The 15,051-nt window shown below is 40.0% G+C and overlaps 2 protein-coding genes across 3 annotated transcripts in view; both read right to left on the bottom strand.

Annotated features, from left to right (window-relative positions):
• Nucleotides 1–1,235: 1,235 nt before the first annotated feature.
• LOC308077953 (uncharacterized protein) overlaps nucleotides 1,236–15,051 on the bottom strand; it is a 54,298-nt gene continuing 40,482 nt past the window's right edge. For both annotated transcript variants that reach the window (XM_080418976.1, XM_080418977.1), the window contains one exon: nucleotides 1,236–1,269. The gene's annotated coding sequence lies outside the window, so the exon portion shown is untranslated. The remainder of the gene's footprint in view (nucleotides 1,270–15,051) is intronic.
• On the bottom strand, nucleotides 5,451–13,142 carry LOC308078067 (CD9 antigen-like). Its single transcript, XM_080419128.1, has 8 exons — nucleotides 13,064–13,142; nucleotides 10,066–10,159; nucleotides 8,654–8,757; nucleotides 8,176–8,250; nucleotides 7,776–7,889; nucleotides 7,451–7,510; nucleotides 6,985–7,068; nucleotides 5,451–6,453 (listed from the first exon to the last, which is right to left on the bottom strand). Exons 1-8 carry the CDS (start codon nucleotides 13,112–13,114, stop codon nucleotides 6,409–6,411), a joined length of 627 nt encoding a protein of 208 aa, XP_080275254.1. The 5' UTR covers nucleotides 13,115–13,142; the 3' UTR covers nucleotides 5,451–6,408.

Here is a 15,051-nt window from a genome sequence, read left to right as displayed (position 1 = left end):
AATGAATGCTCCATTCAGTTCAATAAATGAAGGTGTTTTGGCCATTTTACTTCTACCCATAGCATCATTAAGTACTCTCCAAAGTGTTTTACTGTCTCCATGACACTCCTCAAATTTAGAATGATAGTAATATTTTTTCTTTTGTCTATTTAATTTAGTTATTTTATTTCTTAGTGAGCGGTAGGCTTGCCAATCTGTTACATTACCTGACATGATGGCAGACTTTTTCAGTAGGTCCCTTCCTCTCATCCAGTTTCTCAATTCCTCGTCCAACCAAGGTGCTCTAAGTGATCTAACAGTGAATTCTTAATTGGAGCATGTTTATCACACACTGGCCTATAACAACAGCATGTCAGTAAAGGTTTCAGATGTGGGATATGAACTTGAAGCCATAAGGCTTCTACTCCAATCATACCTAGATCTTTCCTTATTTTAGCCGGAATATGATTTTGAATGTAGAAAGCAGTACCTCCCCCATACCTGTCTCTGTCCAATCTAAATATATTATAACCTTGAATTGAAACAGCTGAATCCTCTATGGCTTCTTCCAAGTCAGTCTCTGACACAGCCATAATATGAATATCATTTTTGTGTAAGACAGAACATAACTCTTGAACCTTGTTCTTTAAACTGCAGATATTTAAATGAGCAAACCTTAAACCTTTTTTCGGTAGTTTAATAGACATTAAAAGTAAAAAAAATCAACTAAAAACAGAAGGTCCTCATCTCTGAGTCCTACATACCACTCCTCTTCATTCAGGATGGGGTGGAGGACAAGTGCGGGGGCGATGCAGCCCCTCGCTCCCTAGGTGGGTGGGTCACAAGGCGATCATATCTGGCCCGAGGAGCATGAAGATGCCCATTTTATGCCCAAGTGGGCATTAATCAATAAGCATTTAATTGTCCAAAGGACCACCACAGCTGTACCATAGTGTAAACATCAATGTGAGAAAAATATATTTTTTCTCACATTGACTTTTCCAATTCTAAGTGGGTTATTCCTTCAGAACTTCATAGTTTTAACCACATGACTAGAGGCATTATTCTGGGCAAACATTCTGTAACGTTGTGTTCATCAAGCAACAGTTTTCAGGAGCACACTTTTAGTTATTAAATTTAACAATGTCTGTCTGACTTGTAAAGTATGCTTGGGGAAGAGAAAACATTTCAGTCAGCTCCATAAAAGATACAAAGTGATTATATACCGTTTATTTACATACAGATTTATATTCAGATACAGTTCTGCAATTCTGTCAGACCTATTGAGACCTTTATCCATCGAGTAAGTAAAGGCTTGATCAGATTGGAATACAAAATTATTCAAACAAATTGGAGAATATACAGAAATTCCAGGTGCTTAGAGCACCATTTTAATTCGTTTTAAAATTCTAATTTTAAAACTAATCAAAAGTCAGTTTTGCAGGACAAAACTGTCTTTCAATATGCAATGGAGAGTCCTTTCGGCTAAACAGAAGAACTCGAAGTAAACGTTTTCCCTGCATGATATTCCAATTGCAACCACAGGGGGGTATTAGAGAGCTAACTTGTTTGGGGAAACTAGTCGGGCATTGGTTGTACAATAACAATGTTAGAACACTGGGAGTGATGTATTTAAAGGACCACAAAGGAAGCTCTCAAGCTTTTATGTGTTTTATTCTTTTGACAGTTATGTACAAATACATGGTCATGTATAATCCACCTTTAATACAGAAAAATACAAAATATGCTTGTAAATTCACTCTGAACTAAGATTTTGGGCTGAAAAATCTAAGAGCTGACACCAATGCAATCTTATGCTCTCCTCTCTCCCTCTCTGCAGTGTTGCCAGGTCTGCTTATTATAAGCCACATTGGGCTTGTTTTTCTGTAAAGTTGCTTGTAAATAATGGTAGTTGCGGGTTGCGGTTGTGAGCTTGTAGATCGGCTATTTTCAAATAGCCAACATATAAATATGCACATTGTTTAATGGCTGATATATATAGGTTTGAAGTGCTCATGTGGCCTATAGTCTTTTGGGCTCGTTTTCATAGACCTGTGGTTGCTTATTCCTCTCGCAAATTCTGGCAACACTGCATTGGACACCATACACCCAAAGTTTACTTCATATGTAGGCTCTAGCCTTTGATTGCCTTTCAATAAAAAACACATTTCATAGACATAGCCTACGTATCACCTACATGTTACTTCAAGAATTTTATATTTTCATATTTCCTGCGTAAACCATGAATAAAACTGAAGTGTGTAATTTGGAGAGTATTGCATTGATCGACGCACAAATTGTCTTCTTTGAATAGACTATCATCTTATATTCAAACACAATTGACACAAGGAATTGACACTCTCCCTTCCGCTGATAATAGGACAGAGCTGACAGAGCTGATAATAGAGAGCTGGCGAGACAGCGTCACGGGGAGACTCCTGTTACTGAACAAACACTCTATAGCAATGATTACAGAGTATTGCTTTAACCTTTTAACAAAACTTTCTGTTTCAACCAAATTAATTTTGCCGATGGAACCACGGCCACACTAATGTCCGGGTTAGACAAGAGTGACCCATCAACATTTCTCACTGCCCCCCCAATCAAAGAAGTCTTGATCACACACACTGAGCTTTCATCCAAGACCTTTTGTGAATATTTATGACAAGTAGAGTGGTCACTGGAGCTCTTCAAAACCTTTAACCACACACATTTTTCCACAATTTCCGCTGTGATGGACATTTAATTTAATACTTTGTGTTGGGATATGTCACAGAACATTGTAATTTCAGTTAAATTACCTTCAGTTAATCATTTATTGTCATCCAAGATGGCGTACGTCCCATTGTACTAAATTACGTATAAACAACAAATGAACTATCACATGTATGTCAAAGATGTTAAACAGTTTTGGAAGAATTTATCCTTATTTATAGAATTACTTAAATAACCACAAAGCAGCGAAGTTACCCAGTAGGCTAAGCCAGGTTTACCAGCCCATTATAGGCAATTGTTGTCTTCACTATTCATGACACACAGGGAGCCAGTGTAAGGATTTAAGAACTGGAGTGATACAGTAGCCTATGCTTCACTTTCTTGGTATAAGTGGACTCGAGCAGCAGCAATCTGAATCAACTGCAGCAGGCGCGTATGGTGGGTTCTAACGTGGACCGGGCAAGATTCTTAATGACTCCCCCCTTACCCCCGGCCCCCCACCCACTGCGTTGCGGGCATGTACGTGCGCGAAGCGCGCGCGATTTTTTTGCTTAATTAATTCATTAAATGACCATAAAACAACATTAACAACACTCTACCCATCCCTCAGTGTGTTCCATCCTCAAATGTTTTACTTAAGTAAAAGTATCAAGGGTTAGAAAACTTTGTTTTCACATTTGAAAACTTGAAATGGGACCTTCTGCATAATGAGCAGCCTACTTTTACTTTTGGTACTTTAAATACATTTTGATACCAATACTTTTCTACTTTTACTCAAGTACATTTTGAATACCTTACTTTTACTTGTAACAGAGTATTTTTACATCGCAGAATTGATACTTTTGTTTAAGTAAAAAATTTACTAGTACTTTTTCCACCACTGGTATTCAGTGCATGCAGTGACTGTTACAGTACGTTTTAACAGCGGGCAACTCTCGGGCGATCCCGGGCGACATCGTCCAAAAGATAAAGAAAATCCATCTTTGATCGCCCCCCCGCCCACTTCGCCCTATCGCCAGTAGTCGCCGGCTCTCATAGACATATAATGCACTTCCGGAAAATACTATCCTGATCGCCCGCTGATCGCCCGCTGTTAAAACGTACCGTAAGTGCACACAGGACGAGGGAGTCCAGGGACACAGCATAGCGACCCTTCATTTCAATAAGGGCAGACGGCAGAGCCAAAACCTGCAGAACATGTTTAGCACAGCCACAGCTGAGATCACGACTTGTTTATTAGAGGCAATTAGCATGTCTGGCTGGGGCCGCTTGACAATGGGAACGGTGGGGTGGGCGGAGGCTGCGGAGCTACTGCGCCGGTAGAGGAAAAAAAGGACGATTTTTTTTTTTTATATATATAAAAAAATAGGGGAGCAGAGTTTTCCAGACCGGGCCATGGCCACATTGGCCTCTATGACGGTACGCCCTTGAACTGCAGTCGTCTGATTGATTTTTTAGGGAGACCAGTAAAGACACCGTTACACTAGTCAAGTCTACTGATGAATGTATGGACTAGTTTTTCTAGATCCTGCTGAGACATAAGTCCTTTAACCTGTACCTGTTTTTTTTTTTGCAATATGTTTTAGGTGATAGTAGGCTGACTTTGTGATTGTGTTAATATGGCTGTTTAAATTTAGGTCTGAGTCTTGGCGAGAGGTTTCTAACATTACCGATTGGAGCTGAGCGCTGACTTTTAATCTTTTAATCATACCAAAACATTATCTACAGACATGTATCTTTAAAAAAATTATAAGTAACCTATACCACCTGATACACCGATCTGGTCTGGCCCATGGACTATAAGTAAAACAAACCCGAGGCTGCGTTGCACTGTAGGCCTACTGAATTCTTTGTTGATTCTTTGTACACCAAATCTCTTTACCAAAATTAGCTAACAAGAGCTTGTAGATTGTCTATTTTTTCTCAATGTTCCCCCCAGAATATGCTGGGGTTCTAGTGGTCAAACGTCAAGTAGGATATACCGTTTTTTGTTCTTTTCTCTCCAATCTGTCCAATCTAGTTTTCATCATGACATAGGCCTACTGTATGTTAGGGGGAAAGATTTACACATTTATGTACCATAATATGACATAAATGTAAGGTGCTATGAATTAACTATGTAATTCAGGGGTGCTGTGGATGAAAATGTTATTTACAGGGGTGACCTGAGCCTAAAAGGCTTGAGAACCACTGCTTTTAGACAATGAACTGCAACTAATAAGTCGGCTCTATCGTAAAAAAAAAAACTCTCATAGATGAGACTGGTTTATCTATGGACTTGAGAAAAGTGTTGGAAAAGTTACTCAAAAACAGTAATATTATTACCTATTACTCGTTACTTGTTTAAAAAGTAATGGTATTACTTCACATATTACTCCCTGCGAAAACTAACTTATTACTTAACTTTCTTTTTTCTCGCCCCCAGTAATTGCATCCTTTCTCCCCAAAAGTCTTAATTTGTATTTTCAACATTAGCAGTTGTTTTTTCTGCAGCCTACATTGTAAAATCCTCATTGTTGATTTAACTCCAAAAAGTGTACTGTACACATGACATGATGGGTCCATTTGGTTCCATTTGTACCCTCATTTGAATTAAATTAACACTAAGACTTTGACTGTGTATGAATTCATAACTTACAGACTAAATGAAAACCACACCAGGGCTCAAACTGATAATGAGACATGAGACAGATAATGAGAATCTTTGAACAACTTCTGTTTATTAAAGCAGTTAAGCTTCAAACAAAGCGCTCGGCCATATGAGGCCAACATGTGCCAGTGCATTTCAATGCAATCCAAAAATATGCACATTAGCATAACAAGTTTGTCACAGTCAGTCACAATTTCACAAATAGCCCTACAATATTAACCTGAGTGACAGTAATGAGTTTAACAAAAATAATGTGTTAGATTATAGGCTAAAACATTCTGTATGGCTGGATATTTATGGCGTGCATCATTATAAATCTGGTGTCCTATAACTTGCCAAACAAAACCTGGGTCAGGCTTGACACATGTAAATAATCCACTGAGCATTACACACAAGATGTGTAGTTTTTATAAAGTGCTTCAGTTAAACTACAATAATTCTGGAAAAAGGCTCCCTCAGCAACACATGGTTTCTGACAGAATGTGGGAACCCCAAAAATTAGGCTATAATAGCCTATTAATGTTGTTCAAAACAGTATACTGTATTTGACATTTATATCCATTTGACCATTAATTTTCTACATTTTGAACTATTTGTCAAAATGAAATGAATTATTTTATTCCAAAATAACAAAAAGAAAACTACAAGCACACAATGTATCACGATGCGCCATGTTTTGTGCTTGTAGATCAGGCAATTTTGCTATCTGTCATGCGAAGAACAGTAGGACTTAAGTGGTTAGAGAGAAGTGGGAATCTATTTTTGAATAAATGTTCAATGGACTTGATTGAGAAAGTGTTTAACAGAACTTAAGAGCACATTCCACCACAAAACCCACTGGGAAAAGGCATGATTGGCTGAGGAGGGGAAAGAGGGCGCGGCTTCCTGCCACAGTCCCGCCTTCTTATAGAAACCACCAACTGTCAGTTGTCCCACAACTCTGGTAAAGAAACACTCTGTGAGTGAGTACACTGTATGTGCATGTGCACATACAGTGCGTGCATGCGTGCGTGCGTGCGTGCGTGCGTGCGTGCGTGCGTGCGTGCGTGCGTGCGTGCGTGTATTCATCCAGAAACACACAGCTGGATAGTGAAGATCAATCCAAATACCTGAGGAAAGACAGAACAGAGAAAGTGTGCTGCATGTGTTGCCTCCCACAATTTTCAAATACTTCCATCATACAGGAGCAACGGAGGCTCTGAAAATGATCAAGTGATAAAGCCTCCTCCCCACTTCTGTTTTTTTTCCGTCTTTATAGTCGCGCAAATGTATCCGAATATAAATCAAAATCATCTAAGCATAATAGCTTGAATGGAGAAAAAAAATGTAAAGATATTTTAAGATATATTTTCGTGAACGGAAATAACGAACAGATGGTAGCTTCCCGTCTCGGATTTCGGGAGGTGTAGTTCCAGACTCTATATCGCATTCGGAGATTGTGGAATAATTGTCTGGCTACTCGAGACTACAGTATGCTAGATTGTTTGTGACATAATAGATATTACATACAGAAGGCTAGATTGTTTGTTCACATAATATCTATTACATACAGAAGGCTAGAATGTTTGTTGACATACAGTAATATCTGGACCCCCAAAAGAAGTCTGTCTTTTGGTAAGGACCCAGTCGTAGACACTTACCAGGAAGGCACCAGTACCGATGCCCAATCCAGAGATGATTTTCATGTGCTTATTGAAGACTTCAGCAATGGCAACGGTGCATGTCTGTTGTAATATATTATTGATAATATTAATAATCTATTTATATAGCACAATAAAATAAATAAAACAGAAAAGCAATTATACAAACAATAATGAGTGAAATTAAAACAATAAGAGCAAGGCAATTAAAACAAGCACATGCAACGATTAGATGCACTGTGACATCTTTACTAAAAAGGCTTTTTAGTCAAAAATCGATTAGTGAGCTTGGGGCCTTGATGCAAATCCCGGTCACCCATGCATTGCACAGATGTACTTCTGTGCTTATGGCTCAGAAGGTTAGGTAAGGTACTTTTAAGGTACTTTTTTCATGTCTTTTGTATAGATTTTGATGTATAGATTTTGGGAAATAATGCTGTAAATGATTATCTAAAATCTACCTTACCTTAGGATAGGAGGCGCCGGTGCAGCAGCCGTTATTTGTCCCGGTTCCACAGCATTGAAACTGTTACAGAGGAAACAAGGACCCGTAATTTTTTTCCCCTTTTGGTGGAAAAAACACCAACTTACAAGTATAAACACTTGTCCAGTGAGTAAGTGTACACTGAGAGTGTATACAAAGTAGACCTGAAAGAGTCTCTCTCAGATCTAAATGAACACTCAGGGCTGTTGTCAAGCCAGTGTCAGCTCAAGGCACTGTGTGTGAGTGTGTGTGCGTGTGCGTGTGCGTGTGCGTGTGCGTGTGCGTGTGTGTGTGTGTGTGTGGTCACCCCATCGTGGATGAAGTTGAGGTTCTTCTTCAGTTCCTCCGTTTTCTGTGGGTTTGAGTTGTTTGTGCAGTTGTTGTACTTCTGTGTATAGAGATCTGTTATGTCCTTCACCAACTAGAGAGAGAGAGAGAGAGACAGAGAGGGGGAGGGAGAAACAGACAGACAGACAGACAGACAGACAGACAGACAGACAGACAGACAGACAGACAGAGAGAAGGAGAGGTGAAGAGGCAAATTAATGTGTCTGGCCAATTTTATTTTACATGGGAAACCAACAACGAATATTGTGTATGTGTGTGTGTGTGTGTGTGTGTGTGTGTGTGTGTGTGTGTGTGTGTGTGTGTGTGTGTGTGTGTGTGTGTGTGTGTGTGTGTGTGTGTGCGTGCGAATGTGCACTTACCGGGGCTGAATCGTTGAGATCCACGATGCCCTTACCCACCTTCCCAGCACAGATAATGAGCAGGAAGAAGAAGAACTGAAACAGAAGACAGATAAGAGGATCAGAACAAAGCAGGTCCATTATCTTATAAAATATGTTATATATAGTTCAAAGGCCTATGCACTTGTGAATAATATTTTTTACCATAGTGGCTTATGTTTGGCACGACAGAGCTCTATAATAGGGTGAATTATTTCCACTCTTTCTGGAAACAACAATAATGTTAAAAAGTTATGCATGAGTTCTCACTCCAGATTGGAAAAAAGTTGTATCCTGACATGAAAATGTATTTCCCGCCTACTAAAGAGCTGGAAAGACGGGGAGACCCCGTTACTGAGTGTAAACACTCTATGTCTATGGCAATGATTACTATCACAATAGAACAATTTAACACTTAATTTAACAAAGAGATAGGCCTATTACAGACAGAATGACTCACCAATCCCAGAAACAATTTAGAGTTATTTATGGCTCCATAGCATCCGAGGAAAACCACAACCGTCACCAAAGCCCACATGACGACCATCTGGTACATATTTCCCCCTACAGTACAACATAAAATATAAATAAACATGTATAAACAGTAACACACACTCTCTCACACACACACACACACACACACACACACACACACACACACACACACACACAGAAGTGCAATTTGTATACACTCAGAAATACTCTCTGTTATGACATCCCTTATCAGCCAAAGTCACACTGCTAGCAGCCTGTACGTGCTCCAAAAGAACCCAGCCGCTCATAAGACGCAATGGAACAGTGGTCACGACACTCTGTCCAGTTTTATAATGTTGCAAAGGGATTCTGTTGCACCCAATCGCTTCTCGGGATTCTGTTGCACCCAATCACTTCTCAGCGATTGGGTGACAGATTGAAGTGTAAGCTACAGTACATACCGATAGACGGCCACTACCTGCTTTGCATAAAGACCAATAAACTCAACCTCTGTGTGTTTGTACTGTGTCTGTCAGAGTCAGACACAGTACACACACACACACACAGAGAGAGTACAGTAACCTGCAAATGAAAATGCATGAGCCACTGAAAAATATATAATATTAGTTTCGGTGTCCAGTGTTTTGACACCCTGTTATACTAGCTACGATAATGTGATAAAGTTCAAATTAAGGACACTTAGGGGGCACCAGTTACAGTGGTTACAGGCTTGGATGCAGCCTGACAGCAAGTTCCGAGTTCGATTCTCGAGCCCGGCGGACCGTTGCTGCCTGTCACTACTCGACTCTTTCACAGTTTCCTGTCAAATCTCCATTCTACCATCAATAAAGGCAGAAAAGCCCCAAACATATCTTTAAAAAATAAATGAAGTAAAATTAAAGGTAGGGTAAGGGGTTTTCTTTGGCTAAAATAAATGTTAAATATAATTGATAATGTATTTTCTGTTTATTAAAGAGCTGGAGAGACAGGGATACCCCTGTGAATGAAAAAACACTCTATAGCAATGATTACTATCAGAATATAGAGCTTTAACCTTAAAATATCACTTGCCCTAACTTTAAGGACACTTAATTCAATAATGAAATGTAACACAGTTCTCTTATGTTCCCATTAGTGTCCCCCACTTCCTGGTCCAATCCAGCACCCCTGCTTGATTGCCTTGTACTGTTGGTCATCACCAGTGTTTTGAATTGGAGCAAGAGAAGGGAATGCATAAGTGGGGAGACGTGAAACTTTGGGGAGATTGAAGGCATTCTGGATCAGATGTAGTGGATTTAAGTTAGCATGCTGGCGGACCAGCAAGGAGTAGTTGCAGTAGTAAAGCCTGAGGATTGATGACGATCTCGTTACAACAGTAAAGATAAAAGCAGACCATACTGGCAAAGAAGCCTGGAGAGCCTTCGAGTAGACCTATGGTCCGGGGTTGAAAACACAGCCATAGCACCACAGCCAGTTCAGCTGTAGTTGCAGCCTGTGAGCGCACGCGCACACACACACACACACACACACACACACACACACACACACACACACACACACACACACACACACACAGAGGGAGAGAAAGGAAGGGAGACAGAATTGACACAAATGTTCTTATTAATTATTTCAAAATCTTATCATCATAAATCTGCATTGAGAAGTCTGTAATCATGGAATTATAGATATCAGTGCTTCCTTGCGTGTCTCAATCTCCTTTGGGGACAACTGTTATCTGTTAGAAACAGTGTTAATTTTGTCAACTAAAACTCTAACGAAACATTTTCGTCGACAACCTTTTTTCACTGATGAAAACTAAATAAAAACGAAATAAAAACTAAGCTATGATGACTAAAACTAAAGATATTGACAATTTTGTCAACAAATAAGACTAAAATGTTAGGGAGGGACGAGTGGAGAAGAGATCCAGTAGAACTAAGACAAGTCATTTTATGTTTGGTAGTGCTCGGGTGTTGCGCCATGAAAATAGCAGATCTACAAGCTCACAACCCGTCGCAGCGCGACTCGTTGTGAGCTTGTAGATCGGCTATTTTCAGAATGCAACCAAGTGTAAAATCAGGCATTACTATGCCATCATTACGACGGCCAAAATATTTTTTGGTCGAACAAAATTGACTGTAGATTTAGTCGACTAAAATCTGATGATATTTAGTCGACTAAACTACACTAAAACTAAAACAAAAACATTTCAGATGACTAAAATAGGACTAAAACTAAATGGAATTTTATTCAAAAGACTATGACTAAAACTGACTAAATATTAACACTGGTTAGAAAGGAGATTCAAATACCATGCAAAAGCTGATCACAGAAGCAAGAATGGGTGAATGTAATGCACAATCTATGTAAAGCGCTTTAAGTGCTATATAAATCCACCATTTACATCAGAGACACATACAGTACTTCCCACAGATTACATACACCCAAAGTGAGTTTGAAAACATGACCAACGACAAAAAACTCCCATACCTACTGGGAGAAATACAACAATGTGCGAACACAAAATTTGTGAACTGTTGCAATAAAAGAAGGTTAGCCAATGGAATACAACTACCTTAAGGACTATACTAACCATTGAGTGTCCCGAGTAGACCTCTAGACCTACTGCATATATAAACAGAGCTGCTACCTTTCAACTTATTTTGGATCTGAGGCTTTTTTTGTATACTATTTAAATAGTTGTGAAAAGAAATGCTGCTATTTGTCCCAAAGTCACTGCAAAAGATTGCTTCTATTTGTCTCAAAAAGCTTTATACCCTGTACATATTTTCTTGCCTAGTGTGACAACTCCTACAATGTGTTCATTGACCAATAGAATGATAGCAGTCTGGTGCCCACTGCCCAGGTGCATATAATGAACCTGATGACTATGGCAACAACACCCCTGCTTTTTTTTACATGCTTCTCCCCCAATGTGAACTTTACAAAACACGTTATAAAACACATGATTGTCAGCTACTTGTTGTTAAAACCAACATTCAATGTAGGTTGAGGTTACATTGTTACAGTTCACAAACAAATAAGCAGGCAGTCTAGCCCCTACGGAACCTCTCCCTCCGCTAAGTAGCTCCGAGATGAGGTCCCTCTTTAATTCCTGCCGGCTGCGGTAGTCATTTTCGCACATTTTCCAGTTTTACATGTTTCTTACCCCTTTCTGCACATCGTATCCAAAAAGCAAAGCAATTGCGCCACTCTCTCAGATGTTTTAAGTTCTAGCGGAACATAACAGCTTCCAACGTGTTGAAGAAAGTATTTAATTTGCCTCGGTTTTCATCCGGTTACATGTTTTTAAGACATTGCGCAAGAGTTGCGCCCGTTGAGATAACATTACTGATTACCCTACTGGTCAAATGTTGAATTGCATCTTCTAATGCAAAATATTATGGAACCGGATGAAAACCGAGGCAAATTAAATACTTTCTTCAACTCGTTGGAAGCTGTTATGTTCCGCTAGAACTTAAAACATCTGAGAGAGTGGCGCAATTGCTTTGCTTTTTGGATACGATGTGCAGAAAGGGGTAAGAAACATGTAAAACTGGAAAATGTGCGAAAATGTCTACCGCAGCCGGCAGGAATTAAAGAGGGACCTCATCTCGGAGCTACTTAGCGGAGGGAGAGGTTCCGTAGGGGCTACAGGCAGTCATGCTGCTCGGCTCCTAGGAGCACATTGTGGACTGATGCACATGCAGTCACACTGAAACAGCCTCCTGAAAGGCAACAACACAAGACTACTGTTTGGAAATAAAATAATGCTTTTGTTTCACTGCTAGCCACAAAAACCTGAGTGTCCTTGTCACTTTAGGGAACCAGCACAGAAGGTAGCTACAACATACAAAAGTCTAGCAACTAAGGAAAGAGAGCAATTCAGATCATTCAGATCGCTTTTGTTTGTCTTTTCTCTCATGCCACGCAGTAGCAGCTGGCTAGCACCCTGATTTATGTTTAGCTGGCTGATTTATGTTTGAACATTTCCACCAAAATCTGCCAAAAATATAGGGACAGAAAAGTTGAAAGTCGTAAAAAATAGCTGACTCAGACAAAGAAGAATAAAATCAAAGTAATATGCATACACCCATATGTAGGTACTGTCTACCCATTTGTCACATACTGTACCACCAGTTCTTTCCTTCTGAAAACACACTAATATTCAGCTCATTTTTACTTGTATTATTTCTGAACTTTTTGTATAGTCAGGTGTCAATCCATGTGGTGCAGCAATAGAAAAACAAAAACCAGCATCTATTACTTGAAACACAAACTAGCTGTATTTTATGAGGAACAAAGAAAAAAGGGGAAAAAAGGCAATGAACTACATGGATTTTTATAAACAAATTGTGACAAAAGTATAAACTTGTTTCAAAATGTTTGAACTCACCAAGACCAGGAAATTGAAGATGGGGAGAAGGATTTTAGCGCTACCGCTCATTCTGACCAATTTGTAATTTCTATGTTTTTTGGCGACCTGAGGCAGATAATTGGACCTCTATTCCTTTTCTTTCCCCTTTTATACAATAATGAGGGGGATGGTCTTAGTTAGCCTGGTAAACACCCCCTCCCTCCGGAAATCTCATTTGCATTTGGTTTCAGGAAGGAGGGTCTGGGATTGCTCACAGAGTAAAGCTGCCCGAACCGCTGCGCATACGAACCAATCAGCGGCTGCTAGGGGCGGGATCATCCAATCACCTGCCTAGTAGCTTGAAAAAATGAAACTCCGTCTGTCATCGATTCTGCGCCCGGAGTCTCAGATGCAAGTACACTGTGAAACAAAATGTGTGTCGCAAGCTTCTTCCATTTGACGGAGTGAGGTTAGGTCTTAGTGAAACAGCAAACAAAGCAATTTCTTGGGGCCTCTCTAAGGCAAAGAGGAAGCCCTGCTGGCCCCACCCCAGTGGTTTTGCAATTTCAGCTGCCATCACCCATCAGGAGGATCTGATCGAGATATCTCGTCAGTTGTTATATCATAAACAACAGGTTGTTTATAATTTTACGGGCATTGGATTAGATTCCTCTTTGAAATTAAAACAGCAATCGCTGGAGTCACATATTTTGATACTAGCTGAATAAAAAAAAGCTCAAAGATTTTTTTACGAAAGTCCACGATGGTGTTTTTTCCCCCCCACATTTTTTCACATGATAAATTCTATTCATACAATTCTTCGTAATGTAATTATGTTTTAAGGTTTCCAATTATTTGACACAATTTGTCTTTTGGTTTGTTTGTCTGTCTATGCTCAAATATTGCCTGATGTCCGGGTACTGCCATGTCAGCTCACGTCAGCATTGGCAGGTAGTTCCAACGGCACATGTCCACATTTGTGTATAAGCTGCATGGGCACACAGACTAACCCACAGATAGACAACTTGAAAAGTAGATATGATTTGCCTGAAACAGCACTTGAGCTGTTTACTGGCTGTTCTGAACTAAAGTAAATACAAATCATACTCGCTAAGGGTTACGTACAGCAGTGTATGATAATGACCTATCACGTCTGCAATGACTTGCTGTCTTATAGAGGTGAAAATAGCCGATCTACAAGCTTTCTTGATGTCACAATGTGACTTGCTGTGAGCTTGTAAATCAGCTTGTTTCAAGCGACACCGTTGTATCCGGTATCCGGTTCTGATGTGTACATAAATCATTGGTTCTGCTAAATCTATTGTATAACTGATTAACTGCAGCACGGATGTAGATGGTGTGTTTATGCCAGCATAATCTCAATGCTGGGATATCCTGGGGGGCGGCAGTGGCTCAGGGGTAGAGTGGCCGGATGGGAACCGCAAGGTTCCCAGTACGATCCCAGCCTCCCCCAGAATTAGTGTCGAAGTGTCCTTGAGCAAGACGCTGAACCCCTAATTGCTCCCGATGAGCAGCCTTGCATGGTTTCCTCCACCATCGGTGTATGAATGTGTGTGTGAATGGGTGAATGGGTGAATAGCACAATCTATGTCAAAGCACTTTGGATAAAAGCGCTATATAAATGCAATCCTTCCAATCAATGGAAGTGTATACTGTATATAATGGGGCGTCCGTAGCTGAGGGGTAGAGAGGCCGCCTGGGAAACAGAAGGTTCATATCCTGGCACCAGTCTATACGTGTCGAAGTGTCCGTAAGCAAGACACTTAACCCTAACTAGGCCGTATTGTCTAGCTCCTTTTCCTTCAGTTTCGTTCCCATCAAGTGGACCTAAATAATCTCTGCTTCTTAAAAAATATCTATTGGTAGTAAGTAAGAAAACAAATTACCGGCGCAGTATTTTTATAATTAGAGTTTAAAAGTCGGTACTATTTTCTTAGCAGCGCAGTAATACTTTCAAAGGGGTGGTGCGGTTTTTGGCACGTGATTCCCGTTACAACCAATGGAGT

Source organism: Gymnoscopelus braueri (genome assembly GCF_963280865.1).
Source record: "Gymnoscopelus braueri genome assembly, chromosome: 22".
NCBI lineage: Eukaryota > Metazoa > Chordata > Actinopteri > Myctophiformes > Myctophidae > Gymnoscopelus > Gymnoscopelus braueri.
Note: the sequence above shows the minus strand (reverse complement) of the source record. Positions and strands in the feature narration are given on the sequence as shown.

Coding starts and splice junctions, on each gene's coding strand:
- LOC308078067 (XM_080419128.1), bottom strand. CDS start 13,114: ATGAGCGGTAGCGCTAAAATCCTTCTCCCCATCTTCAATTTCCTGGTC. Junction 8,251..8,653: donor CTAAATTGTTTCTGGGATTG/GTGAGTCATTCT, acceptor CTTCTGTTTCAG/TTCTTCTTCTTCCTGCTCAT. Junction 6,454..6,984: donor TCGGTACTGGTGCCTTCCTG/GTAAGTGTCTAC, acceptor GTCTTTCCTCAG/GTATTTGGATTGATCTTCAC.